The 18,320-nt window shown below is 37.3% G+C and overlaps 2 protein-coding genes across 2 annotated transcripts in view; both read left to right on the forward strand.

Annotated features, from left to right (window-relative positions):
* Window positions 1–18,320, forward strand: part of LOC137133296 (titin-like) — a 199,909-nt gene that overhangs the window by 65,396 nt on the left and 116,193 nt on the right. Inside the window, exons 84-93 of the mRNA XM_067516776.1 lie at window positions 240–296; window positions 459–500; window positions 2,104–2,160; window positions 2,508–2,579; window positions 2,787–2,855; window positions 3,010–3,084; window positions 3,272–3,343; window positions 3,646–3,942; window positions 4,114–4,422; window positions 4,754–4,867. Of these exons, the coding sequence (XP_067372877.1) occupies window positions 240–296; window positions 459–500; window positions 2,104–2,160; window positions 2,508–2,579; window positions 2,787–2,855; window positions 3,010–3,084; window positions 3,272–3,343; window positions 3,646–3,942; window positions 4,114–4,422; window positions 4,754–4,867 (1,164 nt within the window). The remainder of the gene's footprint in view (window positions 1–239; window positions 297–458; window positions 501–2,103; window positions 2,161–2,507; window positions 2,580–2,786; window positions 2,856–3,009; window positions 3,085–3,271; window positions 3,344–3,645; window positions 3,943–4,113; window positions 4,423–4,753; window positions 4,868–18,320) is intronic.
* On the forward strand, window positions 8,704–17,257 carry LOC137133297 (titin-like). Its single transcript, XM_067516777.1, has one exon. The coding sequence runs from the start codon at window positions 8,882–8,884 to the stop codon at window positions 17,090–17,092; it is 8,211 nt and encodes a 2,736-aa protein (XP_067372878.1). The 5' UTR covers window positions 8,704–8,881; the 3' UTR covers window positions 17,093–17,257.

Raw genomic sequence — 18,320 nt, forward strand, 5'->3', positions numbered from 1 at the left:
TCAAAGTTAAACTATATTACAGTAACTACAGTTAGCTTGTTCACAGTATGCTAGCTGTGATGCTACAGTAGGACTGCTGTCCTACAACTTTCAACAACCCTGGCAAACTCTGGAAACAACAGGAATGCCCACAATGCAGAGTTGTTTTAAATTTTACTGTTGTACATTTTACATTTACATCACTGTTTTGGCTTCTTTTAAATAAAGTTATGGTGTGTACCATATTGCATATTCTGTAGATGTCCCAGACTCATCAGTTCAAAAACCAGAAGTGCCCTCATCAGTGGCAGTTCAAGGTAAGACTGGAATCGGGGACAGTTCACTTTGAAATGTAGTTACCAAAAAGGACTTCCAAGTTCAACCTTTTATTGTGAATGTAGACCAAAACCTAAGGTTTTAAAGAATCAGACAAAGTGAATATTGATGACGTGTTGATCAACATGTTTTTTTTTTTAAAGAATCTGCTGAATTCTATCATTATGAAGAAATTGAACAGAAAGGTATTTATTTATTTTTATTATATCATCTGCTTACAGCTTCCTTTTGAAGAGATTTCAAACTATAGCTCGTCACTAACATTAACATTAAATTGATCTTTGCAGTCATGTATTCGATACAATATATTAAATGATAGATTTTTTGTTTTTAATCCTTCACCTCACTGACCCTTAAACCAACCGGTTCTTCTCATCAGAATCTGAAACTTGTCTCTCTTTGTTCTTAATGAATGAAACCAAAAACACTTTTTGTTTTGTCAAGAATCAGCTGAATATTTGTATCAATACAAAGAAGAGCTGGAGGTGGAGCAGAGAGGTACAACATGTTGTATTTCTTCTCTTTCATTCTCCATCATCATCAAATCATCTGAGCAGATCTGGGAAAAACAGGAGATGAAATCATTCCCACATGCCTGAAAAGAAGGATATTTTTTTTGTTTTTCCTCTTTATTTTTAAATGTTTAAATCAAGTATTACAATTAGATAGAACAAGAAGAATTATTGCAGTTAGGGTTTATTACTTTAATCTAAATTTTTGTTAACAAACTTTTGTGCAGTATTTAAACTATTGTACTATTAGGCATTTTAAAATGAATGGCTAATTCGAAAGAAAAAATTAGTGCGGATAATTAGCCCTCTATTTAAATATAATTAACGCATAAGGTTGTTTCACTTTACCCAAATCTGCCTCTCCCATTCATCATAACATCACTTTTGTGTCGTTTGATTGATATCTTCCTTTCAAAGTTGGTTTTCATTGCCCATGATAAGGCACAGACACACTCATATAGGGGTCTTTGTCCCGTTAATTTTACATATTCTCCTTTGCATGTTTTTAACATTTAGAGTTATGTTTGTCTTTTTCACTTTTATCCCATCTTCCATTTTTTCATCACAAACTCACTAACGTCCACTTCTGTAACCATTTGACAGTCAGTTATTTTTCCAAACTGGAAAATTAAACTGGATAAAATATAAACCTGCTCTGACATCTGCTGATGAAAAGAACTGTTTATCAGTCTCACTTACATTTTGCATTCATGCCCTTTTCAAGAGGTTGGACTCGTTGGTTCTGAATATACGAAACAGGAGCAGTGTTGAACTAAATAGTTTTACTTCACTGGTTCCTTTTCCATCAGCTTAAAAACTCAGCATGTGTGTTGGCTATAAAAAGTTATGTTTGAAAAACTAATGAGTATTTAGTTAGGTTGAAACTTAGCTTTTTTTCAAAGAATTTTACTGTGAAATGAAAACTATCATCCTGGGAAACAACATGAAATTATCAAGAAATTATGAACCGGTAAAATGCAGCATGACAATCAAGTCCCCCAATAAGAGTTAAAGGAGAGTTCAGAGAAACAGTTAGAGATTGTAATGCACAGATAATGTGTTAATCTGCAAACATGAATCCTATGAACCAGTACACGGTTAATTCCTTTTTTTTTTTGTAGCAGAACCAACACCTGACAGATTGTTCACTACTTGATTTCACCAGCAGATGTCAAATTAGAATTGAGGTTGACTTCAACTGACTTCACTGAGCACTGTTAAAAGTTTGCCTGATGTTTGTTGTCTTCTGTCACTCTTGTGCTCATCTCAACTTCAGTCGAGTATCAGAGCTGGACAGAGGAGACGGTAACCCAAGAGGTGTTGACAGCGAAAGGTATCAGATCACAGCAGCACACAGGAAGGATGTCCATTATCTGTCTGTTTGAGCCGCTCATACTTAAGGCTCTGTCTTATGACTTTCTTTTTTGTTTTTTCTTGCGTTTTCTTCGCTCACAATGATTACTCTTGGTTCTCTGGTCTGATTGTATGTTTTTAGTTTCTACTTACCCCCTTTTATTTTCTTACCCCAAATGCAGTGCATGGGTGTAGGTAATGATCTATGGTTATTGTTTTCCTTTCTGTTAAATTACAAAAAAAGTAGTCTGACCAAAAATCATTTCATACTGTTTGGATTCTGACAGTAGTGATCCTTGATGTTTTTTCTATCTGTTTTTTCACTAGCTGCCAGAGTAGCCATTGAGGAAACAGTGGAGACAAAAGAACCTGAATTGAGAGAGGAAGTCCCCACAAAAGGTACTGCAGAACTGAACATGTTCCTGCTGCAGCCCACTGCAAATTTAGTCATATGTTGCCCTTTCAATTATTGCTATAGCAAGACTTATAATATTCCCCCATAAAGTTGCTTTTTCTTCTATCTGAACATTTGGTTGTGCATCTCTGCTTCACCTGCAAATGCTCAGCATCTCTATTATGATGCTAACACAACTGGTGTCTTTTAAGTTCCTAAAGCTGAGAGAAAGCCTGATGAGAAACCAATAGCAGCTGTGAAGGAGCCATCACCACCAAAAGGTACCAACATACTTGTGATGTTTAAATGTACCTGCTTAATAATAACTTTATCTGTGGATGTCCAAGTTTTAATTGTTTCTATTTATTTAATGTATTCATTTATGTGACCCTTTTCCTTGTTTTGTGACATTTTACTGAAATATTTAATTACCAGTAGCCAAAAAGCCAGTGGAGGAAAAGGTTCCTGTAGTTTCAGTCCCAGAGAAGAAGGAAGTTCCTGCTCCCAAAGGTAGAGATAAATCTGTAATGCTGCTGTGCTGAACATCTTCATCTTTGCTGATGAGTCTGTCCTTTTTTTGACAGTGCTCCTATGCTGGGATGTCACAGCTGTGCTTGTCTAAATTGAGCTATGTTTTTTCATTGTCATATTTGCTTTGATCTTCTATTTTAACCTGTTTTTAAATGCACCTTCAAAGAACCAGAGGAGGTTAAGAAACCTGCTGCTGCCCCCTCCCCACCAGCTGAGAAGCCCAAAGTGCCCAAGAAAGGTAGTTTATTTAGTTCTTCTTGATCTCTGAAGTCTTATCAAGCGTCAACAGTAGCAGCTTAGTTTTGCTGAAATATTTTTCCATCCCAGTGTGTGACTTGTTTTCATTTTATTAGGACTTTGATTATGATTTTAATCAACCCTGAAGTTTGTGTATTGTCTTTCCTGTAATAATTTCACTCTTCCTCAGTGTGTCTCCTCGTTGCGTGTCATATTACTCTTTCACACTCTTCTTAATAACTCTTAGACACCACCATGGCTTTGTGCTAACAATAGCTAATTTTTGTGTTACCCAAATTAAAGATGAGCCTAAGGCTCAGGTACCAACAGAGCCCAAGAAAGTGGGACCTGCAGCTAAGCCTGAGCCTAAAGAACTGAAAGCGGAACCCGAACCTGAGCCTAAGCCGACACCAGCTCCAATAGCAGAACCTGAACTAAAGCCTAAGCCAACACCAGCTCCAAAAGCAGAACCTGAACTAAAGCCTAAGCCGACACCAGCTCCAAAAGCGGAACCTGAAGCCAAACCTGCAGCCAAGGTTCAGCCAGAACCTGAGGTTCCTCCAGTGCCAGTAAAGAAGCCCGTGACACCCCCATCTAAAGGTATTTCCTCCTGTTTGGATGTGTGTGCTTATTAGACATTAATAAGCTAGTGAGACCCTACGTGTGTATATGTGCATGTTATCAGTATTGATATGTTTGTAGCTTCAAGTGAGGAAGCGAATCTTTAATTGTCTTTGCTTGTACCTAAAACAACTCAAATGTTGGTTTAAGTCCCCCAAGATGCTGCTAAGCCAGTGTCAGCGAAGATCAAGCCCAAACCGGCAGTAATCGAGCCAGAACCTAAAGCCGCAAAACCAAAGACAGAAAAACCAGAAGTCTCTAGACCTGAGCTTCCTGTAACAAAGCCAGAATCTGCTGTTTCCAAACCAGAAACCCCACTTCCAAAACCAGAACCTGCAAAGGTGCCAAAACCAGAACCACCAATGAAAAAAGAAGAAGCTGAAGTGAAAGTGTCAAAACTTGAACTTTCAAAGACTAAACCAGATCTAAAACCCACACCAAAGAAACCGCCGAAGACAGGTATAAAACAAATCTGAAGTTTTTCCTAATCTTCTTAACTCCACCATTTAACTTTAACTCATCTGGAGTGATTTTCCATGAGTGCTTATTGATCCTTTTTATTTAAATGTTTGTGCAAGCAAACTCCTTAAATCTTTAATCTTTGGAAAACCTGTTTAATATTTCACGGTATTCAATATTCAATATCAACATTTAATTCTGAGTTTTCTTTATGTATCTTATTTGCTACATCAGATTTGAACTTTTTTTTAGATGTAAAACAGCAACAGGCTTCTTGACTGTAAGTGTAGTTGGTGTTTAAATCTGTGACACGTGATGTGTTCTTTTAAAGTACCAGAGGCACCACCAAAAAAGGAGGTGGTTACACCTCCACCACCACCTGCAGTTGCACAAAAAATGGAGAGAGAGGAAGAAGCACCAAAGAAGAAACCTGAGGCAGCTAAAGGTATCTTATATCAAAGCTTATGGCACTAAAACCTAAACTCTTACTTTCATCTTTACCTCTTTTTGTCATTTGTGGTGTGTTTGACTAACCTCTGACTCGCTTACTGTGGTTTTAAGATGGGGCTGCACATTGTGTTTGTCAACTTTAGCTGAGCTTTCTTGTCCTGAGTGTAGGGATTAGACTTTCACAACACTGTTCTACTCGAAGGCTTCTAACATATGTGAATGGTACTCTTCAAAGTTCCCGTGGAGGAAAAAGTACCTGTCCCTCCAAAAGCAGCCAGGAAACCAGAACCCAAAGTGGTTCCTCCCAAAGACGAGCCAACAAAGAAAGAGAAAGGTACTTCTAATGACAAATCCTTACTTTGCTACCATATTGTATTTATTGTCCTTTCAGTTTGAACCAAACAAAGTTATCTTATGCAATTCACCATGACACATTAAAATGGTATAATGTAGAAGCTGGTTCCTACTGGTTGTGGTTACTCTATGAGCTGTCTTCTGATACCTTCATTTGGCCAAATATCTTTCAACTTAAGATGTTGAATCTTTTAGATTCCTTTTCTGGAGCACCACTCTGAGAATAATGGAGAAGTTTAGTGGTACTAATAAACACTGTAACCTCTGGGAAGGACTTCAGAACAATTTAGTAAAAAAAAAAAAAATGAGTAAAGCTTTTTCAGCACTTTGTTCAATGTGCGCTAGCACATTTTTCTGGTCATTATAGTCATTTCTTGTGCATATTTTGTGTCAAACCCTCTTAAAGCTTTGAAGCCCATACCTAAACTTGTGGCTGACGAGGCGACTAAAAAAGAACCTCAGAAGGTCTTTGATGACGTAGTTGTCTTGGAGACTGAACTTGAGAGGCTGCCTGATAAAACACCTAAAACACTGCCTGAGAGAGAGCCTCCAAGGAGAGTCGAAGAGAAGGCAAAGACCCCTGAAAGGGTCCCAGAGAAAGTAAAAGCACCTGAGAAGAAAGTGGATGAAATTTCAAAGATGGTGCTAGAAAAGGTACCAGAGAAGGTTCCAGAAAAATCATCTGAGGAAAAAGTCCTTGTGGGGGCTCCTCCTGTGAGGAAGCCTATAACAGTTCCTCAGAAGGTGGTTGAAGTAGAGAGGATTCCTGAGAAGGCACCTGAGGAACTTCCTGTGAAGATGGAGGAAGTAAAACTTGAAAGGGTGTCTAAGAAGCAAACAGAGAGAATCTCTGTAGATAAAGCCATTCCTACAAAGACCCCTGATAAAACACCCGAGAAAATGGCTGAAGATAGTATTAAACGCGAGATCAAAGAACCTCTTCCCAAAGGTACAGCTGAGGATGACCTCAGTTAATTCTCTTTTTCTTGTCTTCATGTGTTTGATTCACTGGCAACAATCCAGTTACAACATTGTTCTTCTACTGTATGATATGTATTGTCTTTGGATCAGAAACTTAATAATAACAGTAGCTTTAGGACAATGGATCTCTTTGTATATCCCACTCAGACTACATTAGAAGTTATGTCTGACAGTGTATTAACAAGCATCCATATGTTTGTATGAAATCCAACATGCTGAAATGGGCCAAACTAAATATAAACTGAACTGTTGCCACTTCTTCACAGGATTTCATAACGACTTACATCCTTCTTTAATTTCTTATTGCTTGCTGTGATTGTGTCATTTTATGTTTGGGAGCTCTTTCTGAATGTCTAATGGTCCAAATTCTGTTCTTTTATTATGATCTACTCATGCATCATCTTCGAATAAAAAAATGACTATTCTTTAAAGAAATCGAAACTAAGATGATTGGGAAGATTCTGCCCAAAGCGGTCGAACAGGAGAAAAAAGTTTCTCCTCCCAATAAAGGTATTGACCATCTGGAAATACTGTGAAGCACTTAATCCCATCTTAATGTTTAGCTCAATGTAATGCACGTCAGGTGGATTACCAACGCAAACATTACTCCTTTAATCTCTTTTGTCCCTTTCTAACACTGATGCTTGTCTTTGTGTTTTGTTCTCAACTCTTGGCGCCGCCACATGACGCCAACATCTCTTAAAATGTCCAGAAATTACAAGTCTTATCAAGATCAAGAAAATAAAAGAAGCTGAGGAGAGACAGGAAGTTTATTATGTGATGGAGAAAATGTCCCCGACGGAGGAGGTTTGGGAACATAAAGATGTGGTGGAAGAACACGCTGAAGTGCCATACGAGGATGAAGTTGCTCCCCTTGGCAAAACAGTAGTGTTTTTATCAGAAGTAGATGACTTAAGCAGAACAGAAAAGCAGAGCCAAAAACACAAAAAATCTGAATTGAAAGGTGAGATATCTGTTACTGACACTTCAAAGAGGAAAGACACCAGGGTGACCAAACATAAAGTTTACCCAAAACCAGAGAAACTGAAAGCTGTAGTTCAGGAAACTGAATCAGTGAAGAAGGCTGCAACATTTGAACACAAACCCACAAAAGAGAAAAGTGAGCAGGAGCTTTTTGTCAGGACAGTCAGTGAACCAACAGAGGAAATGGCAGATGAAAGGAAAGACAGCACATCCAGCAGTCACCTGCCAGACAAAGATAAAGACAGCATTTCTAAAAAACAAACTGCTCTAAAAGTCAAAAATGAAAGTGAAATCACTATAAAAACAGAAAGCAAAATGAGAGAAACAAAAGAAAAACCTGAGGAAATTACTGCAAGCAAAGAAATAGACTTAGAAAAAGATGTTCCACATGTGAAAGAAGCAGATGAAACCAAAGTTTGTCCAGTTATTATCAGAACAGAAGCCAGAAAACAAACAAAAAGGCTGGAGATTGAAGGAGAGGGTTTGACAGAGGTCACTTACAAGGAATCGGTCGATCATAACATCAAAAAAATATCAGCTATTGCAGAAGAAAAATACAGTAGAACTGAGCAAATAACAGAAGTCACAGTTGAGACAGGAGAGGTCCCAGTTAAAGGTAAACCAACAGAAGTTATCCCCACTCGAATGAAAATGGTGGAGGAGGAGACAATTAGAATGGACAAAACCCAAATTAAATCCCCAGTCAGAGATGAAACTTGTGAACCAGGATCAGTGTCAGCAAAGAAACACAAGATAGTCGACAGGAAAGAGGAGAAGAAGGAGAAATCTGGTGTGATAATTGATAGAAAACTAGAGAAAGATGCTGAGAAACCTAAAGCAGAGGTGACCCCTGAGGTAAAACCAGAAGAGTCAGTAACAGATATTAAAAGACTTAAAGTGATTGAGACTGAGGCAGTGTTTGTGTCTGTCCCTGCCAAAACTGAAAGAGACTACAAGAAGAGGGAGAAACTCAAAGATGTTCCTCCTCAGAGACATGACACAGAAAAGACAGAAGAAGGTCTTTTAATGGAGGATTTGGTTAATACAAAAATCCCTTCAAAATCAGAAGAGAAGAGAAGGATTTCCCCCCCGAGACACTCCAGAGGTACAGAGAGAAAATCTAACATAATCATCATCATTTTTATCTTTTTTCATTTGACGCCATGTTTGGTTCCAATCTTTTTTAAATCAAACTACCAGGAGCCCTCATTTCAGCCTCAGTTCACAGTAAATCTTATATCTTTTTATACCATATTTTATGTGGTCTACAAAAGACGCCACTCTTCTATTATTCTGTCTTTGTTTATAAAATGTTCCCTTTCTATTACCTTTGTGCCTTAAAGATTATTATTTCTTGTTGTTTCTTCTTTTAAATATTAATACCTTGCGTTTAACCCCAAAAACTGATTATTCTTTAAAGAAACAGAAACCAAGATCAAGATAATCCCTGCTGCTCCATCTGTGGAAAAACAAGTTGACAGACCTGAGCAAGGTACAACAACATATTTCTTGTTCTTGATTGTCAGATTTCTTTTGTATCTGTGCGTTTGTCTTATATAACTCCAAATGTTTGTGTTTGTGTTTTGTTTTTTCCTAATCTCTTGGCACCGCCACATGGTGCTTTTTATTTACACCTATTGAATTCTTCCATCCTCAAGCGGCTCCCACTGGTCTTTTAAAGGATCAGAAGATGCTGAAACAGTCCATGTCAGAGAAAACACCCTCAGAAAAAGTCATGGAAAAAGAAAAGGTTAAAGAGGAAGCTACAATGCATCACATGGCTGAAAAAGAAATTATGGGTGACAAATTTACATCTTTGCAGGAAGATGGATTTTTTAGTACAATGCAAGAATCAGAAATGTGTGGTGATATATCTGTTACTGATGGTTTAAAAACAGCAGGCCTTAAATCAGGAGGAATCACAGAAACTAATGAAGGGTTAAAGACTGGATATAAAACGCTAAAGAAAAAAGGGAGGGCAGCTCAGGATAAACCTGGTAAACAAAAAGATTTTTCTATTCAACATACTGTTAAAGAAACGGTAAATGAAGAAATTGGAGACCATAAAAGACAAAAACTCCAAGAAGGTACTGAATTCAATGAAAGTAAAAATCCAAAGCTTTTTGATCAAAACCAGCTGAAAGAATCACAAAAAGTGATTTTTGATGCAGACATTAATAAGACTAAAGATGACGTTATGCAAGTGCTCAAAAAGACACCTACGTATTTCCTTGAAGAATCCACTATAAAAGATATTAAGTCTTTGGATAAAGCAGGTCACCAAACCACCAAGGAATTAATGCAAACTAACCAAGAAGAAAAACCTTTAGAGGCTGAAAATCTTCAAACAACTTTGAAAACACAGGAAACCAATTCTTCAGAGCTTGTTAAACCATTTAAAATGGGATCGTCCAATCTTGGATCTGTTATATCTGAGGAAATGTCAGAAAAACCATATACTAGTGAGGACATCCAGTCAAAGACAGGAATAGCTTCAAAAGAAAAGCCAACCAAACTTAAATCATCAGCCAAGAAACCAGTCATACAAGAAACAAATTCCCAGTTTATTCAGTTAACAGGTTCTCAGTCCAGTAAGAATGTGTTAGCTGCAAAAGAAGCAACACAAGTACAAAAGGACAAAGCTTCTTCTTTGAAAAACACGGCATTAGGCAAGATCCAACAAGTGCCTCAGGAAAAATACATCAGAGATAAAGAATTACTGCAGGAAGATGCTCCAAAAATATTATCTACATCTGATGAGGGCATTAGAGAAGGTAAAGGGCTAATGGACACATTACAAAAAACTGAAGAGGTTTATAAAGTACAAATACCACCACCAAAACTAGCAAAACTTGGTGAAGTAATATTTGATAATGTTAAGGTGAAGGCAGTCACAGTAGAAGATCAAGACATAAAAGAAGCAGAACAGTACAGGAATAAAGGAAAGAACTCAGCTAGAATGTTAACCAAAGACATGTCAACACCTGCCATGCCTCAGCATGAACCTATTCAGTCCAAAGTAATCACAGTTAAAGATAGATTGGTCAAAGTCAGTCCTAAAGAAGGAACATCAGAGATTCATCCCACCATAAATATTGTTAGGTCTGCAATATTTGTCAAACATCCAGAGAAAGACATTGAAACTGATCAGAACCAAGCAACTGCAAAGGAAGGCATCCATCAAAAACTGAGAAAGCAAAGTACATTTGAAGATGAAGACAAACATTTGAAAGTTAGTTCAAAAGAAAAGATAAAACAAAGACAAGAGTTAACTAATGAACTGACAATCGAGGCTAAAATAGGAGAAGAACAACAAACATTAGGAGAACAGTCGGCTACAAAAGCAGAGGACATAGTTACAGTAGAAGACGTTTTATTTGCAAGACTGATTCATTCAAAAGAAACAGAAGGAATGGTAAAAGAAACCAAAAACTTTGAACTAAATGTCTATCCAAAGACAACTGAAGATAAACAACTTCAAGTTCCTGTGACAGAAGGGAGAAAAACTAAACAGGAACAACCTGAAAGAGAAGAGACACCCCAAAAAGAAAAGAGACAAACCTTAGCCAAAACTGCAGAGAGTACACTTAAAGACATTAAGACAAAACTTGTTCAAGGTAAATATCAGACACCTAAAATTAAAAAAGAGAAGGAAGTAAATTCATTACAAACATCTCAAACAGAAAAAATTCCACTGAAAGGGAGTGAACAAAAGTTAGTGAAATCTGAAAATATTCAAGTAGATGTTTGGTCAGACGTTAGAGAAGAGAAAATTGGTGAAATTATTCTCAGTGAAGAGCAGAAAACAAAGAGGAGAATGTTTAGAAAGTTGTCAGCTGGGGACAAAGAAAGGCCACAGGCAGTTTCTAAGATGAAAGTGGTCGCTCAGCCGAAACTTACCGAAGGTAAAGCACAGGATGTTCAGTCAAAGCTCGCCAGAGTTAAAGATCAAACTGAAGCTGTCACTTCTAAAAAGGAACTGCCCCTGCCAAAAAGACCAGATGTGTTCTCTAAAGTCCATTTAGAAACAGGAGAAAAGAGTATTACAGAGATTCACAAACCAGCTAAAAGGGAAGAAACTATAAGTAAGGGGACGAGGACAGTCAAGTCAGTACCTGAAGAATCACTGCCAGAACAGTACACTGCAGAAAGACTGAAACAGTCAAAAGCTTTAACCACCATTAAAGACAAATACACCAAAATTACTCCAGATGAAAAAGGGGACACAAGAGATGAGAAGGTTCAAATACCAGTTTTAAATAAATCTGATGAAGCGAGATCAACAGTTGCAGTGAAAAACAACATCAGATCTCTTAAAGACATGAAGACCAAAACAGAAAAACTCACGTTTGAAGAGGTCACAGCAATGACTAAAGCTAAAGAAACCGTTAAAATTGTTTCTCGTGATGCAAGCCAGATACCTACAGAAACCAGATTGAGAGAGGCATCAGCAATAGATCTGACAGGAGCAGAACCTAAGCAGGAGACCCTAACACAAAGTGAGGAGGCTTGGGCACCTCAGAAAGAATGTGACTCTCCATTGTCACAAAAACCACAGCGGAAACTTACCAAATCTCATAAGAATGTAGTTGAGCATGACCAGCTAATGGTCAATACAGTTAACACTAAAACTCATGAAGTTAGTCCTCTTAATGAGATGAAATCAGCACTGAAACAAATTAAAAGAACGGTCTCTCTTGCACCTTCAGTAGAGAAAACCTTAAAGGAATCGAAAGTACCTCCTGAAAAACGTAAAGAAATAGGGTTTGTTGCAGCTGATGAAGACATTCCTGTGGCAGACAGCGTTCCTTTAAAGGAACTAATCTTAGTAATAGAAGAACAGAAAGTCACCCAACCTCAAGAAATAATAGACCAAATAAAGCTCAGCACAGTTAAAGATAAAACTTTTAAAGTTACTCCCCTGAAAGAGACAAAAATAACACAAGAACAAACTGAAAGAAAGATGTTAGTAACACCTTTAATAGAAGAACCATTCAAAGAATTGATATTAGTCCCTGAACATTTTAAAAATCTCAAAGAAACTGAATTAGCTGCCACTAATGCCACGGACGTTTATTTGTCAGACAGTATTCCCACAAAGAAATCAACGTCTGTAAAACAACAATCAAAACAGAAAGCTACCAAACGTCAAGAGATTATTGTTGAGCAAGACCAGCTAAAAGTTCAAGATAAAAATTTTAAAGTTACTCCTTTGAAAACACCACAACCTGAAAGAAAAGATCCCTCTTCAACTGAAAAAGCCTGTAAAGAGTATGCAATAATGAAAGAGGAATCTATGTTACTGAGAGAAAAGATAACAAAACCTAAAGATGATGCTGATGAACCAAATGTATTTGCAGTTAAATGTCAAACTAAAGAAGTCAGCCCCATTAAAGATGGGAGACCTGAAAAACAAGCTAAGGTTTATGAATCACCTTCAGAGCAAAAACCGATCAATGAGGGTAATGATAAAAGACAGAGTGTATCGGTATCTCCAAAAGAGCCAAAACGGATCTTTGCAAAACCACAAAAGTTTAAACAAGATCAGTTAGCGATGCTTACACTTAAAGGTAAAACTGATACGTTTATGAAAACATCACAGGAACGCTATGAAATCAAAGTAACTGAACGAGTTAATGAGGACATTCATGTGACGGACAGCACTCAAAAGTTTGTCGAAGCTCAAGAAGTTGAAGAACCAATCACATCAAAAATAATCACAGTTAAGGATCAACTTGTAAAGAGGAATCCGATCGAACACGCGACATCAGAAACACACGAACAACTTAAAAGAAAAGTCTCATCTGTGTATGATGTGTCCAAACCAAGCTCTTTAAAGGGAGACACTTTTAATATAAAGACATTACAGGAGCTACAAAAGAATGGTGATAAAATAAACGAACAAATTCATTCACACGTTTTTCCAATCATGGATAAAACAGGCCAAACGAAAGAAAACAAAACAAAACAAGAGAAGGAGAAATTGTTGAGACTTGATGCTTCCATGGAAAATGCACCGAAAGAAGCAATAAGTGGTGATTCACCAAAAACTATTTCTCATAAGAAAGGTGAAGCTCAAAAACATAAAAGTCCTACCTCCATTACAATTGAAAAAGTCCAGCCCAGGATAGTTGCAGTTACAGATGAAAGCTGTAGCACTGCACCTTTTGAAGAAATAAGAAATGAACAAATTAAACAAATTAACTCATTAATTCCTTTCATGGATAAGGCAGCTGAAAAAACTCCTACAAGAGAAGCAGAAAATGCTACAGCAGGTGTTCCATGCCAGAATGTCGTAACTGATGATGTGTTTGAAGACCTCCCATTCAGCAAAGAAAGACAGTTAACAGTAGATGGAATCAGGTCTACCTTAGAGCCAGATATAAGTAAAAAAGAGAAAGTCAATCCCATTCAAAAGAAGATCCTAAGAAGACAAAAGCAGATTAGTAGCACAGCCTCAGGGGCATCTGAGTTGTACGTAAAGAATAAAAAGTCTTTAGCTGAATGTGATTATCCAGAAGAATATACTGAAACTGGAAGAGAAACAGGAAAGGAAGACATCTGCCAACTTGAAACTATTCCTCAAAAGAAAAAAATATTACTGACCAATAGGGAAGATCATAAAGCCCAAAGAGTGGAAGACATTCAGTCAATAGGAGAAAAACAGAGGAAGCCAGATGAGCTTTTTGAAGTAAAAGATATAGCCAAGGCAATAACCAAAATTCGTAAGATTTCAGCTGAGGTACTTAGAGATGAAACTGATGAAATCCTTACAACAGTAGCAGCAAAACCAACAAATCTAGGTCAAACTGAAACAGAGGGTTTTGTTACATATTTACGAGTTAAACCACCCAATAAACCACCTGCTGAAGAGATCCAGTGTAAGACCGTTACACTACAAGAGTACAGAAGTGTCACTCCTCTTGAAGAACAAGTTAAATATCCACCTATAGTTGAGTTTGAATCTGAAAAGTCTCACATAATAAGAGATGGGGAAATTATTCCAGATACTTCTAAAGATGTTCCTGTTGAACAAACTAAGACCAAGGAAAAAGTTAAAGATATCGAGAAGGCAGTAGAGAAAACAGATGTCACAATAGACGCTTCAAGAATAGTTAAGCCAGCTGCGTTTTATGAAAAAACTTTGGTAGAAAAAAATATTTCAAAAAGTGAGATAAAAACAGAAAGAGATGCTGTCAAGACAAAAGGGAAGTCAGAACATACTCTACAAAAGAAAGAAGCGGATAAAACAGGGAGAGGGAATGCACTTTCATCATTAAAAACATTACAATCTATGAGTAAAGAGGTCCTCACAAAGGAATCAAAATCCCCAAAACAGAAAGTGCAAAGTTCAGGCAGAAGTACAAAAAATTCCCTAAGGCAAGTGCAGGCCAAGACATTTGTAGTAAAAGAAAAATATGGTAGTGTTACTCCATTTGCAGCAACCGAAACAAAACAGGATCAAGTCAAAAGAAAGTTTTCAGTGGCACCTGTGATGGATGTAGCATCTGAACAATGTTTGATACTAAAAGATGGAGATGTTACATCAGACTTTCTACAGCGTTATATATCACCTGATGAGTTAATAAAAGACATTGCATCAGAAAAAAGGGATAGTTATGACATGGATGATGTCTCCCAAAAGACAGTAGAGTTATCTGAGACAGCGGACATTCCATCTAATGAACTCAATTTTAAAGTAGACCAACTTAACAATAAAACAGACAAGGTTACTCCCATTAAAGAAAAAATACAAGAAAGACACGAACAAGTTGAACTAAAGGCCAAAGTTTTATCTTTAGGAAAACTAACACATCAATACTCTTTGATAGACCAAGAAGGTCCAGGAAAACCTGCTGTAATGGAAAAATCAACCACTGTTGGTCCAGCTAAATGGACAATAACCACAGTGAAGCAAGTTGAAAAAAAGACTGCAGTTGTTCCTGTAATGACAGAAACAAAGAAAGCAATGGAAAGAGATGCCCTCAAGATGTTAGAGTCAGAAGACATTTCACAAATGAAAGGTAGAATGGAAACAGAAAGGAAAAGATTTGACAGAGTATCCAAGGTTATGAGTGAAGATGTCCAGGAAAATGAATCAACATTTAGAGAAAAGAAAGGACAAAGTTTGGTCACAAGTACAACAACCTCCTCTGAGGTGGTGCAGTCTAAGACAGGGAAACCTGGACAGCACAGTGTTACCACGTTTAAAATACCAAAAGGAGAAGAAGTTGAGAGGGTTGCATCTGAAGGGCATCTCATTGTAAAAGATGGAGATATCAAATCAGACACTTTGCAAAAAATTATTATACCTGACAAGTGTGTAAAAGACATTGCATCAGGGAAAGAGGGTGCATATGGAAAGTCTGCCATGGGTAGTGAAGAAGGTTTAGCTGAAAAATGTAAACAAACTACAGCAAAAGAAGTCACAGTTCACAATCATCAGAAGATTCGAGAGACATTGGTAGGCCAAGATGCTAAAACACAGGTAGGCCATTCACCAGGATTGGAGGAAGTCAACTATGATACTTTATCTGAAAATAAACAAGACTCTCCAAAAGAGCAAGATCAGTTTGCAATAGAAGCTATTCAGTCTAAAATAGACACAGTTAAGGAGATTTTTCTCAGTGTTAGAAAAACAAAGCAAGAAAAAACAGAAAAAACAGAGTTTCTAAAACAGAGTCATCATGAAAGACATCAATTTGCTGTTATGGATGAAGATGTTTGTTCAGACTTTGATATAGTTAAAAACAGCCCAGATACATTTAGTCCTACTGAAGGAACAAAAATTAAGCCAGAGCACAATGAAAGCAAAATATCTATAAAGCCTACAACAGAGGAGATGTGTAAAGAATCAGTTGACAGTCCAGAAACATCCACCAAAAGACAAATTCTCAAAGACCAAGCTGCAACAAAAGAAATAACAACACCTGAAAAAAAGTTGCCAAAAACCAAGCAGATTGAAGGCTTTGGTGCCAAACATATTCCTGAAGAAGGAACAAAAACAAAACACGGACAGATGGAAATACAACCCACAGCTAGACCCCTATTTCATGCAAAACCACAAGAGCCATTAATTGAGCAGGATGCTTTGAGGAGACAGCTGAAATTGTCTAAGCCCAGGGAAACTGAGGTAGAAAGAATTGAGCAAGAACTATTGAAAAGTGAACAGTTTGTTACACCTGCAAAAAAAAATGAGGAAATTTACAAGTTCCAGGCTATAGCTGATGAAGAAGTGAAGTTTACTAATAATCTCAAATCTACAGCAATGCAGTCAGAAGCTGTTATTGGTGTGGTGCCTGAGCATGAGCCCACAGTCACAGAACCTACAGTAACAGATAAAACCCAGCAAAACATGACTGAGAACATGACTAGTGACCACAAAACAGACACTCCAGAATACCGAAAAAGCTTCACCAGGAAATGGGATTCTGAAGTCCAACAGTCTTGTCTCGAATCGGATATTGGATTAGTGCCACCTCAGCTTAAAACAATCACCAGAAAGGAAGAAGGAGTTCGAGGGATTCATTCGATGGCAGAAACGATGGTTTTGTCTTTGGAATCAGAAGGGAAAGAAAATGTCCCCCTTCAAGAGTCTTGCCGAGGTATCTGGGGAAAACTTTTGTTTGTCACAAGCACGTTTTTTGATCTGAGCACCAAACATCGCTGTGCACTTTGTTGTCATCATCCTGTCTTAAGGATTTTGCAGATTCATGCCTCTTTCTTGACCTCATTTCAGGAGGAAATCCATGTCATATCACCCATTTTGTTTGGGCACAAACTATATTTTTGCGCGTTGTGCTATCTACTGAGAAGACCTCTTATGGTTTATTGTCACCTAATAGCCAAACCACCACAGTTTTGTGCTTTTGCATCTTTACATGTCATTCTACTTTTGTGAAGTAACAAAAAAAAGCTTTCACTAAAGTGAACATTTCTTGGAAATTTCTTCATCTTTAAACTTTCAGTGTTCATGATTTCACTGTGAATTGTCTTGATTTTTGTGTTGTCTTTGCATGGTCCAATGCTCACCCCATCAATCTTAGTAAGGTTATGACTGTCCTATAATTTCATTTCAAGTTCCAGTGAAGGACGAGGAGCCACCAACAAAAGTCAAAGAACCAATTATAAAGCCAGCAGCTCCTGAAGAAGGTACTCAAGTTGTCTTTTAAATTTGTTTTTGTGTTCCCATGCAAGGGTTTTCTTAAGGCATTTGCAAAAGAATGTCACTCTTAATTGAATATGGATCTTTGTAACTTTATCCAGAAGAAACTTAATAAAAATGAAAGAAAATCAGTTACTATGGAAAGAAAACCAATCAAATTAGGTTGTTATAAACATACAATACCTTTATAAACATTTGGTATCAAGTGTTTGTGGCCAGCTTCCTCTTAAATACCCTGTATACTGTACATTGTTCTTCAAGAGAGCAAACTAAAGCCTGCTGTAAGAGTTCAAGACGCTGCCAAAAGACCTGACATTCCTGACAAAACTAAGAGGGTGGAGAAGAAAATTACTCCACATGAAGAAACAAAACCAGGTATCAAGTCAGTGACTCTTCAGCTTTTAGGACTTTGTGTTTTGCCTTATTTTACTTTACTTTAGCTCTCTCTTTTTTACACTTAAAGTGACCAAGCCACAGCCTGTCACAAAGGTTGAAGAACCAAGCAAGATGGTTGCGGAAAAAGAAGAACCAGTTATGGTAGAAAAGATAGTTCCTGAGAGAGGTAAATATATTTTAAGGACTGAGAAGAAAACACTATGTTGATGGGTTTTTTTTTTTTACATCTTATTTTATATTTTATCATACAATCACACACAGCACTGTGGTTCCTGATGTGATTGTATGTCTGTCTTGTCTGGCACAGATGCTCACTGTTGTCTTGGTCCTTACATCTTGTGTGTCGTGTTGTTTTGATCATGAATTCATTGACCATGAATCAAACACAGCATGCCTTATTTATCCTTGGCACAACATTTTCGGTCTTCATGCTTACTATTGCTCAGAAATTTTATCAGAATTATGTGATGCAGGACTAATTTCCTTTGCATCTCAGTCAGTCACCTTTTTCTGTCTAACCAATTGTTAGAAGTCTTCACATTTTATAATCCATTTAAATTGCTCTTCT

This window comes from Channa argus, chromosome 9, assembly GCF_033026475.1.
Source record: "Channa argus isolate prfri chromosome 9, Channa argus male v1.0, whole genome shotgun sequence".
Taxonomy (NCBI): domain Eukaryota; kingdom Metazoa; phylum Chordata; class Actinopteri; order Anabantiformes; family Channidae; genus Channa; species Channa argus.